Here is a 20,581-nt window from a genome sequence, read left to right on the forward strand (position 1 = left end):
CAAACTTATATGTTGAATCTCATTGTTTTTTTTTGCGAAGCATAGAACTTTTCTGTTTTGGAGTGGACTGAAATTGTACGAGTTAAAAGGCGTCCAGCAGGATAGTTCGAAGGTCCAGATGGCTAGATGCAGCCCCAATTGAAATATTTGTCACTCCTTTTTTTTGGCGGCAATAGTTTCGCCAATCCTCTTTGGAATCAGAGAAGGGCATGATATTTCAAATCAAGAAGGTTGCAATCCTCTTTCTGCAAAGGTTGTATTTCTAGATAGCTAAGTGTATTCGAATCTGTCGTGATTCAGGCAGCTCAGGTAAACCTTCTTGCACTGATTAATGGAAGTTGTGTATAGCAAGATCAAGACATGTGGCTCGGTGTAATGAATCTATTTAAATCATGTTGTGGGTCAATCTGATAGTTATCTAACACGTCAGTAAAATACAATTAAGTTTTTTTTCTAAAACGGAAATGCAAATTAAGATGAACACAAACATTAGTTATCATAATAGCTGATCATACATACATATATACTTGCTAAGAGCAAAAGCTTGCCACAGTTTTACCACCCATACAGTTAACAACGGATACTAGGCACTATGCCCATACAATCTTATAGCTATTACATGACCAATCTTATCCAATCCCTACCATCCCCTACAGCCTACATCGGGGAATTACTCACACATAGATGGGGGAATCATGGATGGTTGATGGAGAGGCGTCGGTGATGGTGATGGCGATGATCTCCTACAAATCCCCGTCCCGACAGGGTGCCAGAACGGAGTTTCTGGTCCCCGGATTGGAGTTTCTGGTCCCCGGATTGAGGTTTCTGGTGACGGCAGAGAACGAAACTCTTTCTGGAAAAACGTCGACCCCCTCTCGGTTTTTAGGTCAGGGGCTTCTTATAGTGCGAAGGAGGGGTCGAGGGGGTGGCCGAGGCGACCAGACCACCCCTAGGCACGGCCAAAGCCTGTCCCGTGCCTAGGGTAGGTGTGGCCCCCTCGTGCCTCCTCCGTCTCGTCTTCCGCCTCCGGGAGTCTTCAGGTAAAATATGAGTTTTTCTATATTTTCCGGGAATTTTCCTGAGAGTTGGATTTCTGCATAAAAACATGACACGAGAGCAATTCTGCTGAAAACAGCGTTAGTCCACGTAGATGTATTCAAAACACAAAATATAAAGGGCAAACAACAGCAAAAGTGTTCGGGAAAGTAGATACGTATGGACGTATCACACCCCCAGACACAAACGAACAATCATGACCCAAATGTTATTTTTACATCCGTGCACAGTCATTTTCGGTGACAAAAATGCATCGGGCCGATGAATATGCCCTAAACACACGTCCGTCCTTGACCACAAGGACCTACCTATACCTCTTGGGTCAGGGCACCAAGTACATGCCCAACCACTAGGGATAGATAAGCAATGGTGTTGTGTTTGTAATTTATAAGAGCATTTCCAACAGGCGCTGTAAAATCTCGCGCGCTATACCGGCGATTGGGCGCGCTGTATACTGCTCGCGCGCGGCATAGCGAATTTGCCCCCGGCGGAGGCTGTATTTTGCAGCGCGCGTTGGTGTGCGAAAAACGCACCTCCGCCAGAGGCGCTATTTTGCAGCGCGCGCGCGTCACAAACTGCTAATCCGACCGTTTTTTTTTTTGAAAATTCATCAAACAAACTATGAAATTTGATCGAAAATATGAATATATTTAAAGTGCGACGATACAATGCGACATTTAAACAAAAATACTAAATAAAACTACTACTCGGACTGGTCGTCGGACTCCCAGTCGAAGTCGGAGCTGCTCAGTGTCGTGTTCGACACCGGCGTCGACGTCGTCGTGTACTGGAAGTCGGAGGAGGACGAGAGGACGACGGTCGACGACCCTGCGGCGTTCTTCCTTTCCTCCTTCATCCTCGCCGTTGCGTCGGTCCTCGCCTTCTTCCTCGCCGCGGACTCGGCGCGGCGCTTCTCGCGGCTCGCCTTCTTCTTCGCTTTCATCGCCGCCTTCTCCTCCTCCTTCTGCGCGTGGATGCCGTAGAAGGCCTCCGTGGCGGCGACGTCCTCGGGGAAGCGGCGCGCCCATTCGAGGCGCAGCGCCTCGTCGCGCTCGGCGATGATGAGGCGCTGCTCGAGCTCCCGCTGTCGGCGCTGTTGTTCGCGCGTGATCATTGGCGGCGGCGGCGCCAGCATCTCCGCTTGCTCCCGCGTGTAGACATCGTGGAAGTTCATCGACCGACGCGAGCGGCCGAGCCGCCACGCGACGGCGTCGTACGCCCGCGCCGCCTCGTGCGCGGTGTCGAAGGTGCCGAGGCGGATCCGCTCCTCGCCGGAGCGGATTTCCGCGTCGAACCGGCCGCTCGGTCGCGCCCGGACGCCGTGGTAGCCGGAGGAGGGGCGGCGGCGCAGAGGCATCTCGCGGACGGAGGTGGAGCGGCGCGGGAGGAGGCGGAGCGGCCGGAGGTGGAGCGGCACGGGAGGGAGAGAGACGAGGAGGGAGAGAGACGCGTGGAGGAAGTGACAGTTGCCCGCGCTCGCGCGTGGCGTCTTTATACCGCGCGCGCCATCGCACGCGGCAAGTTTCCCGCGCGGGATAGCGCGAAAGCGCGCGGGCGGCAAATTTTTTAGCGCGCGCGCCTTTTTCCCGCCTCTGCTGGAGCAGCGCGGCAGCGCCCGCGCGCGGCAAACCGGCGGTTTTTTTTACCGCGCGGACCTTTTAGCGCGTCTGTTGGAGATGCTCTAAAGTCGACTCGGCACACGAAATGCATTTACGGACCAAACATGAATTTATGCTGATGCATTATGCTCATGTGGTGTACCAGAAACAGGGCAACTGCCTTATATAATTGCAAGTTTTATATGCCTTTTGCGTAGCGTGTAATTAGCGATTTCTCATGATTAAAGACAATGATAAAGGGGAGAAAGGGATGGCTCACTTGAAGCGTACTACTGCCTTTGTTCCTTCTTCCTTCCTTCCTGCTGCTGTCGGAGAAGGAGCGGTACCAACCCCCTCCTTCGTTGTGAGTAGCTTCTGTCTCCTCTGCTTTGGCTCTTCTCTTCACGACGAAACAGCTTTCGTCGTCCCGAGTCGCGCATATACACCAAGCGATCCTCTTCTTTATTTCTACCAGTTTCCTGCTCTTGGTTGGTGTGGTCCGAAGAAGAGCAGATGGAGGCTTCTCGCGAATTAAGCTTCTCATATCAATCTCTGAATAGGAGAGTTTAATAAAGACTGCCTCCCATGGGCAACTGCTGGTTTAGGGGGATCTCCTACGTCAACAGGGTCTCCTCCACTGCAAAATCAGGCGAGTAATACTCCTCCGTCCTGCTATTTCCTGTCTACCGTGTGAAGTAGTAGTAATCAGTCTATGTGTTGATCTCACACCGCCAAATTGAGAAAGATGGAATTTTTTATAGTCAATAGCGGGATTCCTAATTGATTACTATGTTTCAGTTTTGGTTGTGAAAATTTGAACAAATCCGTTAGTTGGTATTGGTGTTGAAAGTTGTATTGGTACGTGTGTGCAGAGACTCCCAAGATCCAGAGCCCATCGGAGAGGGACCGGAGCGATGAGAGCAGGCTGCCGTCGAACGCGAGGGAAGTGGAGGCCATGCGGCTGGACTCGGCTGCGCGGAATCCGCTGACCGCCTTCTCTTTCGAGGAGCTCAGGAAGGTGACCAACGGCTTTCGGCAGGACTCGCTCATCGGCGGCGGCGGCTTCGGCAGGGTGTACAAGGGCGCCGTGGGCACGGGGGAGCCCCTGCAGGTCGCCGTCAAGGTGCACGACGGGGATAACAGCTTCCAGGGCCACAGGGAGTGGCTGGTCAGTCTCTCTAATAGTGACACCTAAACTAAATTCTCACATTCTCCAAGACATTTTATAGGTTATTTATTTCCACTATGTAATTCTTACAAATCATAACTTCATTTCTAGGTGATCCAAGCATCTTAGGTGCAATTTTCCGGTTGTTGGTACGGCTAATCTGACATCTCAACTAGAGTACGTATTTGTTTGTGTTATTTGTAGGCGGAGGTGATCTTCTTGGGCCACCTGTCGCACCCGAACCTGGTGAAGCTGGTGGGCTACTGCTGCGAGGACGACCACCGTGTGCTCGTCTACGAGTACATGCCGCTGGGCAGCGTCGAGTCACACCTCTTCTCACGTACGTACTAGCTCCTCCATGCTCCGTCGCTGATATGGAACGTCATGGCAGGCCAGGTGTGAATTGAAGTTGAATCTGTGTCTCGCCCTGATTAATTCCAGGGGTGATGGCGCCGCTGCCGTGGGCGACGAGGATGAAGATCGCGTTGGGCGCGGCGAGAGGGCTGGCGTTCCTCCACGAGGCCGAGAAGCCGGTGATTTACCGCGATTTCAAGACCTCCAACATCCTCCTCGACTACGACTTCAACTCGAAGCTCTCCGACTTTGGGCTTGCCAAGGACGGCCCCGTCGGTGACATGTCCCACGTCTCCACGCGCATTATGGGAACATACGGCTACGCCGCCCCAGAGTACATCATGACAGGTAGATAACTACTGTGAAAATATATAGCCTAGCCTTTCAAATAGTTCATATTTTTGAAGAACTTGGCTAGTATATCAATTCAATATGGTATGAGATATAGAGGTCTCAAGTTAAACTCAGTCTAACGCAGTATTTAATAATATAATATAAAAACAGCTCCAGCCTCTCATCTATTTAGAATGTTAAAACAAAAACAAAAAAGAATGAGAAAATGTTGCTGCTCTCGCTGGAATTCATTCGATCGATCCACCGTATCAGGGCATCTGACGGCGATGAGCGACGTGTACAGCTACGGGGTGGTGCTGCTGGAGCTGGTGACGGGGCGCAAATCGCTGGACAAGTCGCGCCCGGTGCGAGAGCAGACGCTCACTGACTGGGCGCTGCCGATGCTCACGCACAAGAAGAAGGTGCTAGCCATCGTCGACCCCAGGATCGGCTTCGACGACTACCCCGTCAGGTCCGTGCAGAAGGCGGCCATGCTCGCCTACCACTGCCTCAACCGGAACCCCAAGGCGCGGCCACTCATGCGCGACATCGTCGCCTCCCTCGAGCCGCTGCAGCAGCCACCGCTCCTGCCTGACGACCACACGCCCAGCGGCAGCTGATCGACCTGTGCACTTTGTGACGTTTTGGTCGCCGCCTTGCTCGTGGAAGCAAAGTAAGGTAGAATTCATGTGTATTGGACTAGTGTAGCAGGTAGGTCTAGTGCTTTTGATACTGTAAATGATTGTTGATTCTTGCAACTTTCTCGATGCAAGAGGAAATCGGGCGCTGGTAACTCTCTGAACATCCGGTAATATCTACTTAGTTAACAAGAAACATAACCGCTTCAAGAAGAACAAAAAAAAACAAGAAAATATAATCTACTATTACCCTTTCACTTTTTTCAGGACTCTCTCTTTCTCCAAAAGATTGACTCTACGGGCTGACCAAGGAACCTCAGCCTTAATTAGAGCAAAAAGGGGGCCAACCTGAAATATGGAAAACAAAATGACATTGTTCAGAAGTAGGTAATGGATAAACACTATACACACATGTTCAGAAGTATCTCTGTACACAAAATAAGTCCAGTTAAATATAACAAAGCAACTAAACATGAATTGTTTGACAACTTCTGCATGCCGTTTCCATTGGATGGTTAATAAATTCTTCCTGACAAGGCAGAGACTAGAGAGAAGTTAAGAAGGGCAGAAAGTGTTCTCCCTCTTCCAATTGAAGTTGGCAGGTGCTTCAGCTCAGTGATCAAACCCTGCACTAAAGAGATGCAAAAAAAAAAAAAAAAAATCACTCGTCAAACTGAACGGCAATAGTTTTCTATTGTAAAATCTTATCTTAAACATATTGCTGACAGAGTTGATGGTGAGATGCAAATCTAAACAGAAAGGCTTGTGAAAAAAAAGATAAATGCATGAGCACAATCTAGATTTCCGGCTCCACGGGAGATTCAGGGACAGTAATAGAACAATTGTTGTTTGGGTAAACCCAATCTCAGAGACCTTAATATTTCTGCTAGCCTCATGTATCAGAAGGTGCCAGCTGGATGATCACAAGATATGGAAGCAGATTATCCAATGTAAGAGCATCTCCACCGGCGGCCCCGATAGCTTTTTGGGGGCTGGGGGCGAAAATGGGCTCGCACCGGCGCGCCCCAAACGGCACCGGCGATTTTTGGAGCCCAATAGAAGCGCCGGCAACCCCGTGCCGGCCCCTTCGCCAAGGGCGCGAATCGGGTGCGCGGGCGCCTCGCGATGCTGAAAATTTTGGGCGTGGGAGCCGCCTGTCAGCCACACAACAACAAAATATACATCTTCTCCCCAAAACCCCGTCCCCTCCGCCGCTCATTTCTCCACCGCCACCGTCCGCGTTCATGTCTACCCCGGCACCGTCCGCGTTCATGTCTACCCCGGCACCGTCCGCTTTCATGCCTCCCCCAGCGACCGTGGATCCTGTTACAGCGACGGAGCTGCCGCCGGCCGCCGATGAGGAAGCCGTCGAGGTTGCGCCGCCCGTGACCTCCTTCGTGTGATCATGCGATCATCTGGCTTCAAAGCCCTTTTTTTTGCGCCGGAAACGGTGATCTGGTGGCCGTCTGTTGGCCCAAACTTCTTATTTCAGAACCTATTCGTATTTGGTGGCCGTGTGTTGGCCCAACTTCATATTCGTAGACTTATTCGAATTTCTATGGTTGTGTTTGAGATTTCAAATTCAAATTATCTATCGGGGCCGCCTGTTTGGGGGTGCCGGTGTGGGAGCAGCTCCCCCAAATGGAGCATTGTGCCGGCGTCCCCCAAACGGAGGTGCCGGCGCCCCTGCCGGCGCCTATTTGGGGGCTGCCGGTGGAGATGCTCTAAATGCAGTGTCCATAGACGTAACATTTTTGCCTGTAATGATGATCAGGTGCCACCTTTTTCAGAAAGGGATTACATGGGCATGAAAAGCTGCACACTTTGAATATCAATGGGTAGTACGTAATTGTAAATCTGTGAAATTTGGTGTGTCCAAAAAAACAATCTGCAAGTTCTGGGAATATCATTGGTTTAAAGGCACTAGCCTTGCTCTTCACTTTTAGGAGGTTTATTTTGTGTGTAATGAACATAGCTCCGCTCTAGCCCATATCTGGAACAGAGGATAGACAAAAATCACCTTCTGGAGGGGTTTTGGTGATCATCTAATATCTCAACTGAATCAGTTGGAACAAATTGTATACAACGAATCGAGCTCTGAAGTTTCACTTTATCGTTTGTTCTTAACTCTGGAGGATATGGAAACAAGTTCTCAACAGAAAGCTGAAGCACTGCCTTGGATCAGCTGTAGGGATGCAGCAGCTACCTTCTCAGAAAGCATCCAAGTAGAAGAGACCCTTAAGAAGGTCAGGCTGTATTCTCAGCTACCCTGCTGGATTGAACAGAAACGAAAGAGATGAAGATATGGAGAGTATGAGTGAGTAGAGTGACCGGCTCGATCGGCGGCGTGGCGGTGTCGGTAACGGCGCGGTGATGTCCCCGGGCGTTGCGGCGAGGGTGCTTCTTTGCGGCGGTGTGCGGCCTTGGCCATGGCTGTCTTGCGGGAAGCGAGGTCGCGGGGACGCTGCGCATGGTACCTGGCTAACACATTGCGGTTAGGTTGGGGGCGACTTGGCTAGGTTTGGGATGGAGCTGCAGATATGGCTTAGGCGGCATGGGTGTAGCAGCGTGGCGGCACAACTAATGGGACTTGATCGAGACCTAGCAGGCGGCTGGGCATGATCTTGGCCTAATTGGTAGTGCTACTGCGTCCGGACGACGGTCACCTCGCGTGGCGGAGGGCGGATCCCCTTCCCTATCTGCCGTTGGCCTGTTGGCTGTTGGCTATGTGTCGGCCTGCCCTGTCCAATCCGCCGGCCTTGCGGTGTTGTGGCTAGGCCATGGGCTCGAGTTCGTGGGATGCCGGGGCGGCGGCCCTGGAAGGTGGACTGCGCGGTTGGCTCTACGGCGGGCAACGTTGCGGTGGTGGTGGTCTCACTCTTCGGCCATGAGGATGGCGTGGAGCGGACGGCGGGAGATCCTGGTGTTGGCGGCACTTCGGCTGTGGCAGCTCCCAGATCGTGGTTTGGGAACCTTCCTAGGGGGCAGCGGGCGGCTGAGTTCTCGGGCGTGGTGCGAGGCTACTTCCGGCGAAAGCTCAGCGCCGAGGCGCCAACGACGGCGATGCCCGCGGGTGTCGTAACCCTCTTGGGGGCGTCGTTGTGGGTACCCTCCCCGCGGTACGGCTCCGGGTGAAAACCCTAGACCTCACGGTCTCGACGACGGCGGCGTAATGCGTCGTTACCCTCTTGGGGGCGTCGTTGTGGAGCCCCGACTCGACTCGGTCTGTTCCAATGTCGTCGCTAGTTTTGGTTTTCCTTGTTCTTTTTTGTTTATCCTTTGATCTGCTTTGTAAGAGGTTCTCCTCTCCACCATGTATCGGTTCCGCCGTTGCGGCTTTATTTATAAAGCGGGGCGAATGCCTATTTCGAGGAGGAGTGAGTAGAGTGACGATTGCGATGGCTGAAAGGTGCAGCCAGGATAACCACGGTAGGTGAGAATTAAGATTCTTCCAAAAAAGGCGAGCACTACAATATGGAGAGAAAAAAGTTGGTAAATCTTTTTGAGTTGCAAGTTGACAAACCATCCCTTGTATCAATCAGTCTAAAAAAATAAAAACGTGACAAGTAGCTCCACTTGTGTGATGATTTGATCTAGTACACACCAGAATAATTAAAATCTGTAGCAGAAGTGAGCTTAGCCGGGGCGAACATTTTAGGGGTTTTTTTAAGCACAAGTGCAAGTCTACTGAAAAAATAAATGACTGTTGACATATTCAATTTTCAGAAAGGGGTTACATGGGCATGAAAAGCTGCACACTCTGGATTTCAATGGGTAGTAGGTAATGGTAAATCTGTGAAGTTTTGGTGTGTCCAAAAAAATCTGTACGTTTTGGGAAGATCATTGGTTTGAAGGCACTAGCCTTGTTATTCACTTTTGGGAGGTTTATTTTGTGTGTAATGAACATAGTTCTGCTCTAGCCCAAATCTGAGACAGAGGATAGACAAAAATCAACTTTAGAAGGGGTTTTGGTGATCATCTAATACCTCAACTGCATCAGTTGGAACAAATAGTAAGAGTTCTGGTACTTTTTAAAGAGGGCGACAGATTAGTTTGGAAAATGCATAGTTCGGGGCTCCATGGCTCACAAGTTTTTATATGCAGTGATCTACTTTACTACTTTAGGGTAGTGACTCCAGTTTATATTCCGGCTGTTTGACAAATTCCTATGGCTACTATCGCAATAAACTGTTGACCAGGGATAACAGGCAGAAATTAACTGATCATTGCTTCTTCTTTTTTTAAACGGAGGCAAAAGCTTTTGCCTCATTTATTAATTAAGAAGAGAGTGCCCAGTTTTTAGGAGAAAACCGAGCAAAACCCGACAACTACAGGGCCAAGCCGCACAAACAGCACATCCACACACACCCACAACCAAGCATGACAGAGACCTGAACAACAAGGTCCCACCCACTCAAGCGAACACAAGAGACCACAAGGCGACCCGGACGGACACTCACTACCCAACACTCTAGCACTGCGCCGACAAAGACTGGTCATTGCTCTGAAAACAAACTGAGGAGCATGTTTTCTTTGAATGTGATCGCAGCTGTTAGAAACAGGGTGCGCTGGTCAGGGAAGGCATGGATTAGATCTTGGATGTATAGAATGAATCGAACTCTGAATTTTCACTTTACTGTTTGTTCTTAGCTCTGGAGGATATGGAAACAAGATCTCAACAGAAATCTGAAGCACTTGGATCAGCTGTAGGGATGCAGCAGCTACCTGCTCAGAAAGCATCCAAGTAGAAGAGATGCTTAAGAAGTCCACCCTAAATTTTCTGAAATTTCTGTACTACCCCTAATCTGTTGCTTCAGAACGTGGCCCAGTTGGCCTTTTCCCTGCGTATTGACGTTCCAGGCTTCAGTGTCGAGTGCGTCGAGGCGGCTCTTTTCCACTTTGTGCCCCCCAAATATGCAATACGGCTACTGAAGTACTGGATAGAAGATTCACTTGAGTTTTTGTGTGACTGTATTCTGTCCACTATGTATGCTGTATTGGTATAGAATAAATTGGAACTTGTGTCTAGAAACTGAATACGGGAACATATTTTTCCAACTAGAAAAATACATGCTATATTCTATCATGTAAGACTCTTCTCATGTTTTGAACTATTTATAGTATTAAAATTGTGCACATTTGATACATATGTATTGAACTTCAATGTTGCCAATCGATTGGCGAAAACTCACATCAACCCAGGCTCATATGCTCATGCTTCAATAAAAAAATTCAAAAAATTAACAAGCAAATTTAAAAATGGATTTTTGACAACAAACATGAGAATGTGTTATAACTGCAAACAACATTGTGGTGAGAAATTACATGTTTGTTGTTCTATGCAAAAATAGTGAAATTTAGTTCTGTTTAGAGCATTTAGATTTGTTGTTTACAACACTAAAATTTATCTTTTTTGTGCAGACCACTACATGTATCTTTTATCGTAGAATTTATGCATGCTATTAGAACACATGCTCATGTTCATTGGACAAAAAATTCAGATATTTTAAATTTTATTTGCTATTTTTTTAGATTTTTTTTTCAAGCAGGAGCATATGAGCTTCGGAGCAGAAAAAGCATGTCCATTTGACAAAATTTTATCACAACCCTCCAAGCTACCCTCCCTGAATTGAACAGAAACGAAAGAGATGGGGTTTCTATTCGATAAAAGGCTTTATTACTTAAGAGATGGAGATATGAGAGAAGGCGCGAGTAGAGTGACTATTGCGATAGCTGAAAGGTGCAGCCAGGATAATCACGGTAGGTGTGAGCATTAAGATTCTTCCCAAAAAGGTGCGGACATTTCAACTTAGGGCATCTCCAACGGGGCGATGTATTTCGGACATCTAAATTGTCCGCGCGCGTCCGTTTGCATCGGTTCAAATGGTCGAAATCGACCGCGCGTCCGTTTGCGTCGGGTGGCTCCAGCGGCACGATGCATTTTTTTCGATTTTGCATTTTTTGAACATAAAAACATAATTTACATAGTAAAAGAAAGGAAAATAAAATAACAAACCCTAAGAACGGTTGCGGGTACTGGTTGTCGTCGTCACTGTTGATCACGACGAGCTCCGGTACCGCCCACGGCCAGTTGGGAAGCAGCGGAACATACGCCGGTGCCGCTGGCGGTGGTGGAGGTGGAGCAGCCCAGGCTGGTGGTGGAGGTGGAGCAGCCCACTCCGGCGGAGGAGGTTGAGCATCCCACGCCGGTGGTGGAGGTGGAGGCCCCCACGGGTTGTACGGCGGAGGTGGAGGCGGCGGTTGAACCGGTGGCGTGGCTGAGTCCTGGAGCACCCGTCGTAGGGCCTCTTCCTCCGTGAGGCCTGGCGGCATGATGCCGGTGGCGTATCGGGGCAGCGGCGGCTGCATGAGTCGGTACACCTCCAAGACGAGGACGCCGAGCCTCACGATGTCATCGTTTGTCATGTTCTCCGGGTACTCGAACTTCCGGCCCTCCGTCATGGCCAACTGCCATTGCTGGAAAATGCACGTGACATAGTCGCTGTCGTCCTTGGCTTCCTCGTTGTGGTAGGCCCGCCCTCCTCCTCGGATCCTTCTCGGACTCGTGGCAGGTGCGCCAGGTGTCGAAGTCGATGGCGTAGGCGGAATCGACGCGGAGGTCCGGCGGCAGGTACTGCCGCCTGCGCCGGATCTCGGCGCTCCTATATGGCTCGCGCGCAGGCACGGGCGGGACAGGCACCCGGAGGTAGCTCAGCCGCCAGGCATGTGCACGTCCCCCCAGCCGTCACGGCGTCCAGTTCGCGTGCATCAGCTTGGTGCCGCTGCCGCTCCGCCTTTTTGGTGCCGCTGCCGGACGCCTCGAAGTCGTTTTTCTTCTTCCCCATGGTGCTACGGCAGCGAGTGGAGGTGTCCGTGGTGTGGGCGATGCTAGGAACGATGTCGGTCAACTTTTAAGGCCGCCGCACGCGGGAAACGATGCCATTGAAGGCAGCGTAGAAGCCCAGCCGACGCCCACCAGTGCGCACGCAGAAGAGGCAGCCGCGAAATTGATGGCGAAGGCTGCGACGCGGACGCGAAAGCGCTGTCCACGGAAGCGATGCCCTCGATACAGGCTCGCTGCCAGCGGGGCCGGTGGAAAAGCGAGCGGTCACTTGGGGCGTCCGCGTCCGCCGCGACGCATCCCATGTGCAAATATGCCCCGGGTTTGCGTCGCTACGGACGACCCGATCACTATGTGTCGTCCCGCTGAAGCATGTTCCAGACGTATTTTCGGCCCGCCGCGACACATCCCAGGTGCAAATATGCCCCGGGTTTGCGTCGCTACGGACGACCCGGTCACTATGCGTCGTCCCGCTGAAGCGTGTTCCAGGCGTATTTTCGGCCCGCGCGGACGCAAACGATCGCTCAGCGTCCTAGATGCCTTACTGAATATCGTGTAAGATCAAATCTGTGATAGAAAAATTGAGTGTCCTACTTATTTTTTTGGTACTGAGAGGAAACATGGCACCGACAAATCACAAAAAGGGGTAAGAATACCTGCACCATCTCTTGCGTTGCGCCGGCTAGCGTTTGGTGCTACGCCTGCGCAATCCCGTGTCGCCGCCGCCGCCGGAGCTGCTGCTGCTGCTGTCGCAGCCGCCTCTTCCTCCAGGGCTATCTAGGCGGTCTCCTCATCCGAGTCCATCGGTGGCGTCGGCTAGGTTAGGAGCTCAAGGCGTGGCGGCGGGCGGGCGGCGGCGTGTGCTGGTCGGGGAGTGGAGCTGAGTTGCTGAGGGAGCTGGGCTGTCACCCGCGTGAGGAATTTTGCACGATGAAAATGATTCGAGCTCGTGGCCGGGCGGGGAGGTTGGGACAGGGATTCAGTAACATTGAAACAGCATGGCACGTTGTGCCATGATCTCTCATCCACCCTACACTTTTCATCTAACGGCTGCTATCAATCGATCTGAAAATTTTGCTAAATTTGTCTTTTTGCTGCGCCCAAAATACAAAATATTTTTGATTGAAACTTTCCGTACTTACAACATGATTCGTTGGCAACATGTATATTTTTTATTTTGAATTTTTGTGATGATTTTCAAAAAAAATTTAAAAATCATCAAAAAATTCAAAACAAAAAATGTAAGTATTACCAAGGAATCATGTTGTAACTGCGGAAAGTTTCAATCAAAAATAATTTGTATTTTGGGCAGCAACAAAAGACAAATTTAGTAAAATTTTCAGATCGCTCGATTGCAGCCGTTAGATGGAAAATATAGGGTGGATGAGAGATCATGGCACAAGGTGCCATGCTGTTTCAATGTTACTGAATCCCTGTCCGGGAGGTTGGGACAGGGATTCAGTAACATTGAAACAGCATGGCACGTTGTGCCATGATCTCTCATCCACCCTACACTTTTCATCTAACGGCTGCTATCAATCGATCTGAAAATTTTGCTAAATTTGTCTTTTTTGCTGCGCCTAAAATACAAAATATTTTTGATTGAAACTTTCCGTACTTACAACATGATTCGTTGGCAACATGTATATTTTTTATTTTGAATTTTTGTGATGATTTTCAAAAAAAAATTAAAAATCATCAAAAAATTCAAAACAAAAAATGTAAGTATTACCAAGGAATCATGTTGTAACTGCGGAAAGTTTCAATCAAAAATAATTTGTATTTTGGGCGCAGCAAAAAGACAAATTTAGTAAAATTTTCGGATCGCTCGATTGCTAGCCGTTAGATGGAAAATATAGGGTGGATGAGAGATCATGAGCACAGGTGCCATGCTGTTTCAATGTTACTGAATCCCTGTCAGGAGGTTGGGACAGGGATTCGATAACATTGAAACAGCATGGCACGTTGTGCCATGATCTCTCATCCACCCTACACTTTTCATCTAACGGCTGCTATCAATCGATCTGAAAATTTTGCTAAATTTGTCTTTTTTGCTGCGCCCAAAATATAAAATATTTTTGATTGAAACTTTCCGTACTTACAACATGATTCGTTGGCAACATGTATATTTTTTATTTTGAATTTTTGTGATGATTTTCAAAAAAAAATTAAAAATCATCAAAAAATTCAAAACAAAAAATGTAAGTATTACCAAGGAATCATGTTGTAACTGCGGAAAGTTTCAATCAAAAATAATTTGTATTTTGGACGCAGCAAAAAAGACAAATTTAGTAAAATTTTCGGATCGCTTCGATGCAGCCGTTAGATGGAAAATATAGGGTGGATGAGAGATCATGGCACAAGGTGCCATGCTGTTTCAATGTTCATCGAATCCCTGTCCGGAGGTTGGGACAGGGATTCAGTAACATTGAAACAGCATGGCACGTTGTGCCATGATCTCTCATCCACCCTACACTTTTCATCTAACGGCTGCTATCAATCGATCCGAAAATTTTGCTAAATTTGTCTTTTTAGCTGCGCCCAAAATACAAAATATTTTTGATTGAAACTTTCCGTACTTACAACATGATTCGTTGGCAACATGTATATTTTTTATTTTGAATTTTTGTGATGATTTTCAAAAAAAAATTAAAAATCATCAAAAAATTCAAAACAAAAAATGTAAGTATTACCAAGGAATCATGTTGTAACTGCGGAAAGTTTCAATCAAAAATAATTTGTATTTTGGGCGCAGCAAAAAAGACAAATTTAGTAAAATTTTCAGATCGCTCGATTGCAGCCGTTAGATGGAAAATATAGGGTGGATGAGAGATCATGGCACAAGGTGCCATGCTTGTTTCAATGTTATTGAATCCCTGTCCGGGAGGTTGGGACAGGGATTGATAACATTGAAACAGCATGGCACGTTGTGCCATGATCTCTCATCCACCCTACACTTTTCATCTAACGGCTGCTATCAATCGATCTGAAAATTTTGCTAAATTTGTCTTTTTTGCTGCGCCCAAAATACAAAATATTTTTGATTGAAACTTTCCGTACTTACAACATGATTCGTTGGCAACATGTATATTTTTTATTTTGAATTTTTGTGATGATTTTCAAAAAAAAATTAAAAATCATCAAAAAATTCAAAACAAAAAATGTAAGTATTACCAAGGAATCATGTTGTAACTGCGGAAAGTTTCAATCAAAAATAATTTGTATTTTGGGCGCAGCATAAAAAGACAAATTTAGTAAAATTTTCGGATCGCTTCGATTGCAGCCGTTAGATGGAAAATATAGGGTGGATGAGAGATCATGGCACAAGGTGCCATGCTGTTTCAATGTTACTGAATCCCTGTCCGGAGGTTGGGACAGGATTCAGTAACATTGAAACAGCATGGCACGTTGTGCCATGATCTCTCATCCACCCTACACTTTTCATCTAACGGCTGCTATCAATCGATCTGAAAATTTTGCTAAATTTGTCTTTTTTGCTGCGCCCAAAATACAAAATATTTTTGATTGAAACTTTCCGTACTTACAACATGATTCGTTGGCAACATGTATATTTTTTATTTTGAATTTTTGTGATGATTTTCAAAAAAAAATTAAAAATCATCAAAAAATTCAAAACAAAAAATGTAAGTATTACCAAGGAATCATGTTGTAACTGCGGAAAGTTTCAATCAAAAATAATTTGTATTTTGGGCGCAGCAAAAAAGACAAATTTAGTAAAATTTTCAGATCGCTCGATTGCAGCCGTTAGATGGAAAATATAGGGTGGATGAGAGATCATGGCACAAGGTGCCATGCTGTTTCAATGTTACTGAATCCCTGTCCGGGAGGTTGCTATAGGGGGCTGCTCGCTACCGAGCAGGTCGGTGGCAATCCGGGCACCGCACACCCCCTATTGGCTTCTGGGCCAAGCCCATATACAGATGTTTTGTTTTCTGTTTCGGTTTCCGATTTTCTGCTCAGATTTTTCAATTTTTCCTCACGTTTTTTTGGATCTGTCCTCCTCCGTATAGAGCCTCCGGCAGTTTCACTCCGCGCAAAGTTTGCCACCATCGGCACCAGGGACGGAGACAAGGGGGGACGAGGGGGGGCTAGGCCCCCCCCAAGGTTGAGATTTTGTGAAGAATAGTAGGCACTTAAACTGATTTTTCATGGTGATTTATCCATATCTATCCCCCTCATGAAGTTCATACCACAGTTCGCCCCCCTCATGTTTCGATCCTGGCTCCGTCCCTGATCGGCACCCACATCGTTGCCATATCTCCCTCCACCATGGGAATGGCAATGGTACAGCAGCAGAGCCACATCGTTACCTCTACCTTCGACACCATGACTATGAAGCTTATCGTGTCGCATGTTTACCCGGAGAAATTGGTGGGCGGCTACGAGGTAGCCATAGCCGCCAGGGACAGGCTATACTTCTTCGAATCGTTTACCCATGGAGCCACAGTCGCCGCCTTATATCCTTCTGATTTCTACGGAGGACTGCACTACCTTTCTACGGGTCCCGCTGAAGATGACAACACCCACTGGTCATGGCAACCCTTGTCCTGTTGCTCGTCTGGAGCTGGAGCCATCGTGTACCCACGTTTCCGTTTGATCCCAAGACAATCACCGGGCATGCCGTGCATCCCAAGACGGGCACCATCTTCGTGTCTGCTTGTGCACATGACATTTTTGGTACATTTTCTTGTGCCATGGGAGGACGTGGCAAGTGGCAGCGCATTGGTGATTGGGTGCTGCCATTCAAAGGCCCTTCCCACTATGATCAAAAGTTGGACGCATGGGTTGGGCTCCACCTCCGCTATGGTGCTGCTGATGGGCACATTTGTGTGTGCCCTCTCGTGTCCGGCTCGCAGCAGCCAAACTGGAAATTAGGCGAGGAGATGCTTTTTCTTAAGCATCCATGCTGGAGTCATGTCGCCGCGAAGCTCGTTCACATGGGTGAGGGCAGCAAGTATTGCCTCGCGGAGCGCCTCGTACCTAAGGAAGCGGACAAGATGAAGAGAGAAGACAAGATGAAGTATGTGCTCCGTCTCACAACGTTCATTGTCAAGTATGATGAGGATGGGAATCTAAAGATCATGGCCCACCAGCCTGCTTGTTTCTACAAGGCCCCCGGCTATCATCCTCGTCCTCACACTGACATAGATGCATTCTGGATGTAGTTCATGCTCAAGATTGTTCATCTGCCCGGCTTGATTTTGAGAGATTGTACTTTTCATGTTTCCTGTTATTTATTTTTATTTGCCTTTCAATTTGATAATAATCAATCAGAGCTTAATGTGTTGTATAAAAAAAGGGTTCATATGCTGGAGGCTGGAGCTGTGCCAAAACCAGCACTTCATACCTATCCGATCTATACGTATCAGCTTAAAGAAGGAAACTCCAATATGTAGTCCATTAGGATTCTTGTAAACCCTAACCTGGTTGCATATATAAAGTCAGGCAAGGGCGCCTCTTAGATCATATTCTGCTATCGCATAGTACTAGACTGGATTCAATCCCTCTGCCTACGGCGGCACCCTGTAACACAATTATCATATATTGGATTGCTAGCAGAATGTAGCGATCCTCCACCATGGGAACGTGAACCTAGGTACATCATGTGTCATCTCGCTCACAGAATCTCCATCGTCGCCTTTTTCCGAAACCCTAAGTCCGTAACCATGGGCATTGCCAAGGTTACCCCTTGTCAGCTACCGCCTCGCCCCGTAGCTCCACCTCGCCGCCCTGTCCCTCCTGGCAGAAGGAATCAGAGCGGGGCGCTCAGAGCTGACCGAATCAACCCCTCTTCTCCGCACATGCATATAGTCATCTTCATTGCCTCAATAAAAAAAAGATTGCCTCAAGATCTGTAAGTATTTTTTGTATTTCTTTCTTTTTTGGTTTGTTTGTTTCCTTTATGCATGCATCTTCCTGGTGGATAAGAAACTCATCACCAAGAAATTGAGATACTCAATGAGACAAGTTAGAGCATTTCCAGGCGCGTCCCCCAAAGGGTTTTGGGGCGCGCCGGATCAAAAAAACGTTCCAGCCGCGTCCCCCAAAGCCCATTTTTGCCCGGCGCGCCCTGATACGGTGTCCGGCGCCCCGAGCCCGTCCCCGTCCCACAGGGGACGCACCGGGCACGCCGGACACAACGAAAAGCGAGGCGGGGAGTGGCGGGGCCGACCCATCAGCGGCACAGTTAATGTTAACCTAACCGTCGCCTACCTCGCGACGGAAGTTATTCGCGCGCAGTGACACGGCGGCATCTTTGCCTTAATGGCGACGGAGGGGCAGGTGAGACGTCTCGTCGGTGCTGCGCAACCTCCACGCGTCGTCGGCGTTCGCACGCCACCGCCCGTTCCCGTGCGATCTTCCCGCCTCTTCTCGTATGTTCCCGCGCTTTCTTCCCGACGCCGGCGTCTATAAAAGGACTCCCGGCTCACCACACCCCGCCGGAAACAAACACAGCCCTCGTCGCTCCACCGCCGTCTCCTCCACCACCAGTGGCAATGGCGAACCGCCCCGACGCTGGCCACTTCCCTCCACCGCCGTCTCCTCCACTTGCAGTCCCGGAAACGCAGGTCGACACCGACCCCTCAGCAGCGGCCCGGGAAGAGCGATGGCATGCACACCGTCGGCAGCGGCGGGAGGCAATGCAGCAGCGAGGCCCACCGGCAGCGGGAGGCGGCGCAGCGGCGGATCTAGCGGCGTTCGCGCCCATGGCCCCGGCTGCCGGCGAGGCCGCGGCGGCAGCATCGTGGCACGAGCGACGGTGCGACACCGTTGCGGCGTCGACGCCTCGACGGGACAAGAGGCGCGACGTCTGCCGGTACCGGGAGGAGATAGAGCAGCGGTGGGGCGACGAGCGCCGGCGCCGGCCGCGTTGAGCGGGATGCGCCGTACCGAGATCGGCGGAGTCGATCGACGCGCCGGCGGCGGGAGTCGATCGAGCGCCGCCAGCACCGGCGGCGGAGGAGCGTCGGCAGCGGGAGGCGGCGCTGGCGGTGATCTGGGGAGGCGGGCGGACCAGTTGGCGGCGGAGGCCGACGTGTTGGCGGCGGCGATGATGGAGGCGCCAACAGATGTGGAGGACGATGCGCCAATGGAGGAGGAGGAGGCCGAGGCGGAGGAGACCGAGTTGGAGGACGACGACGACGTCGAGTTCGAGTGGTCCGACGACGATGGGCCGCACCCGGACGAGATGGCCGATCAGCAGCGCGCGCTCGTCGAGTCCTTCGAGTCGGAGAAGAAGCTCCAGGACGACGCCCGTGCCCGCGAAGAGGCGCAGATTCTACGCGCCGTCGAGCTCTCCCTCCAGGCAGCGCAGCAGGGGAGGGCGGACGAGGACGCGCGGCGGGAAAGGAGCCGTCGGGCCACCGCCGAACGCAAGGAGATGAGGCGCGTGCAGGAGGAGCTGCGGCGTAGGGGAGGCGACGACGGGGCGGGGCCGTCGAATGCACCGCCGGGCGGTCAGTAGTCTAGGTTTAGAAGAAATCTAGCCGTTTTCATTCAAACTTTGTAATATATAATCAAAATTGAATGAAAACCTTTATTTTCGTGCACCAATATTCATTTGGGGGCGGCGTTTGGGGGACGCGGCTGGGGAGCGACGTCCCCCAAACGCGGCACGAACAAAACACGTTCCCCAAACGCTCAATCCGGCGCAGTTTGGGGGACGCTTTGGGGGACGCGGCTGGAGATGCTCTTATTGTTACGGGGTAACGCGCCGGATCGGCCCCTTTATTTAAATTAAGAGTTTTTTCTACCAGTCGGGCTTGATGCACCCAACCCTACATGCTAGATCATTAGTCACGAAAGAAATCTAAGTGATAGTAGTTAGCAGGGGATGGCAACAACTTAGACAGCGAGATCACAACCACGATTAAAGTGAAGGATGTCGACTTTGTCACAATATATGTATTTCAGTTCGGTGGGGCTTTTTTTTCTTTTTGCGACCAGTGTGGGGCTTATATTGATCATGCGTTGCAAGCAAAGCAAGCTGATCTCCTATCCCTTTGCTCTACCAGCGTGATCCCTACACAATTAACCAGTTAAGCGTCTATATCAGATGAAGTGTGTCTTTTGCATCACACACCCGTCGTTTTCGCTTTGCTGCACGTCTCGAATAATCTACCAAGTCATGATTGATTGACACAAATAGCACAGTAGGTCGGTGCTGCCTGCTTAACTAACTTGTTTCATTCAAGCAGTATCACAAATATATCCCTCGAAGTGGATCCTGTAAAATTACACTAGTTTTGCTTGAGAAAAACACTGATAAATAATGTTCAGAGATTTGTCATGTGCATATCCTTCCCATGCATGCATGCATAATGATTCTCTAATCTCCTGATTACACAAACGTGCTGCTGGAAGCTCACCCCTGATGCATCATGGCACGACAGACAGACTTAATCATGTTTACTCAAAAAGGGAGCTTTGATTAGTTATTGTACGTATGTGCAGGTACGTCGCAACAGCCAGCTGGTCCAGGTAGGTAGAGCGAGGTACGTAGCTCAGACTAGTGTGTTTGTCCATCGGTCTCCATCCATCAAGAGTGTTCTGCAAGAAGACCATGGTCGAT

At 49.6% G+C, this 20,581-nt stretch overlaps 1 protein-coding gene across 1 annotated transcript; it reads left to right on the forward strand.

The window, feature by feature from the left end:
* Positions 1-2,951: 2,951 nt before the first annotated feature.
* LOC124651653 (probable serine/threonine-protein kinase PBL16) lies at positions 2,952-5,313 on the forward strand. Its single transcript, XM_047190699.1, has 5 exons — positions 2,952-3,303; positions 3,527-3,822; positions 4,027-4,162; positions 4,264-4,524; positions 4,783-5,313. Exons 1-5 carry the CDS (start codon positions 3,240-3,242, stop codon positions 5,127-5,129), a joined length of 1,104 nt encoding a protein of 367 aa, XP_047046655.1. The 5' UTR covers positions 2,952-3,239; the 3' UTR covers positions 5,130-5,313.
* The last annotated feature ends 15,268 nt before the right edge of the window (positions 5,314-20,581 follow it).

The sequence above is a fragment of the Lolium rigidum genome, chromosome 5 (assembly GCF_022539505.1).
Source record: "Lolium rigidum isolate FL_2022 chromosome 5, APGP_CSIRO_Lrig_0.1, whole genome shotgun sequence".
NCBI lineage: Eukaryota > Viridiplantae > Streptophyta > Magnoliopsida > Poales > Poaceae > Lolium > Lolium rigidum.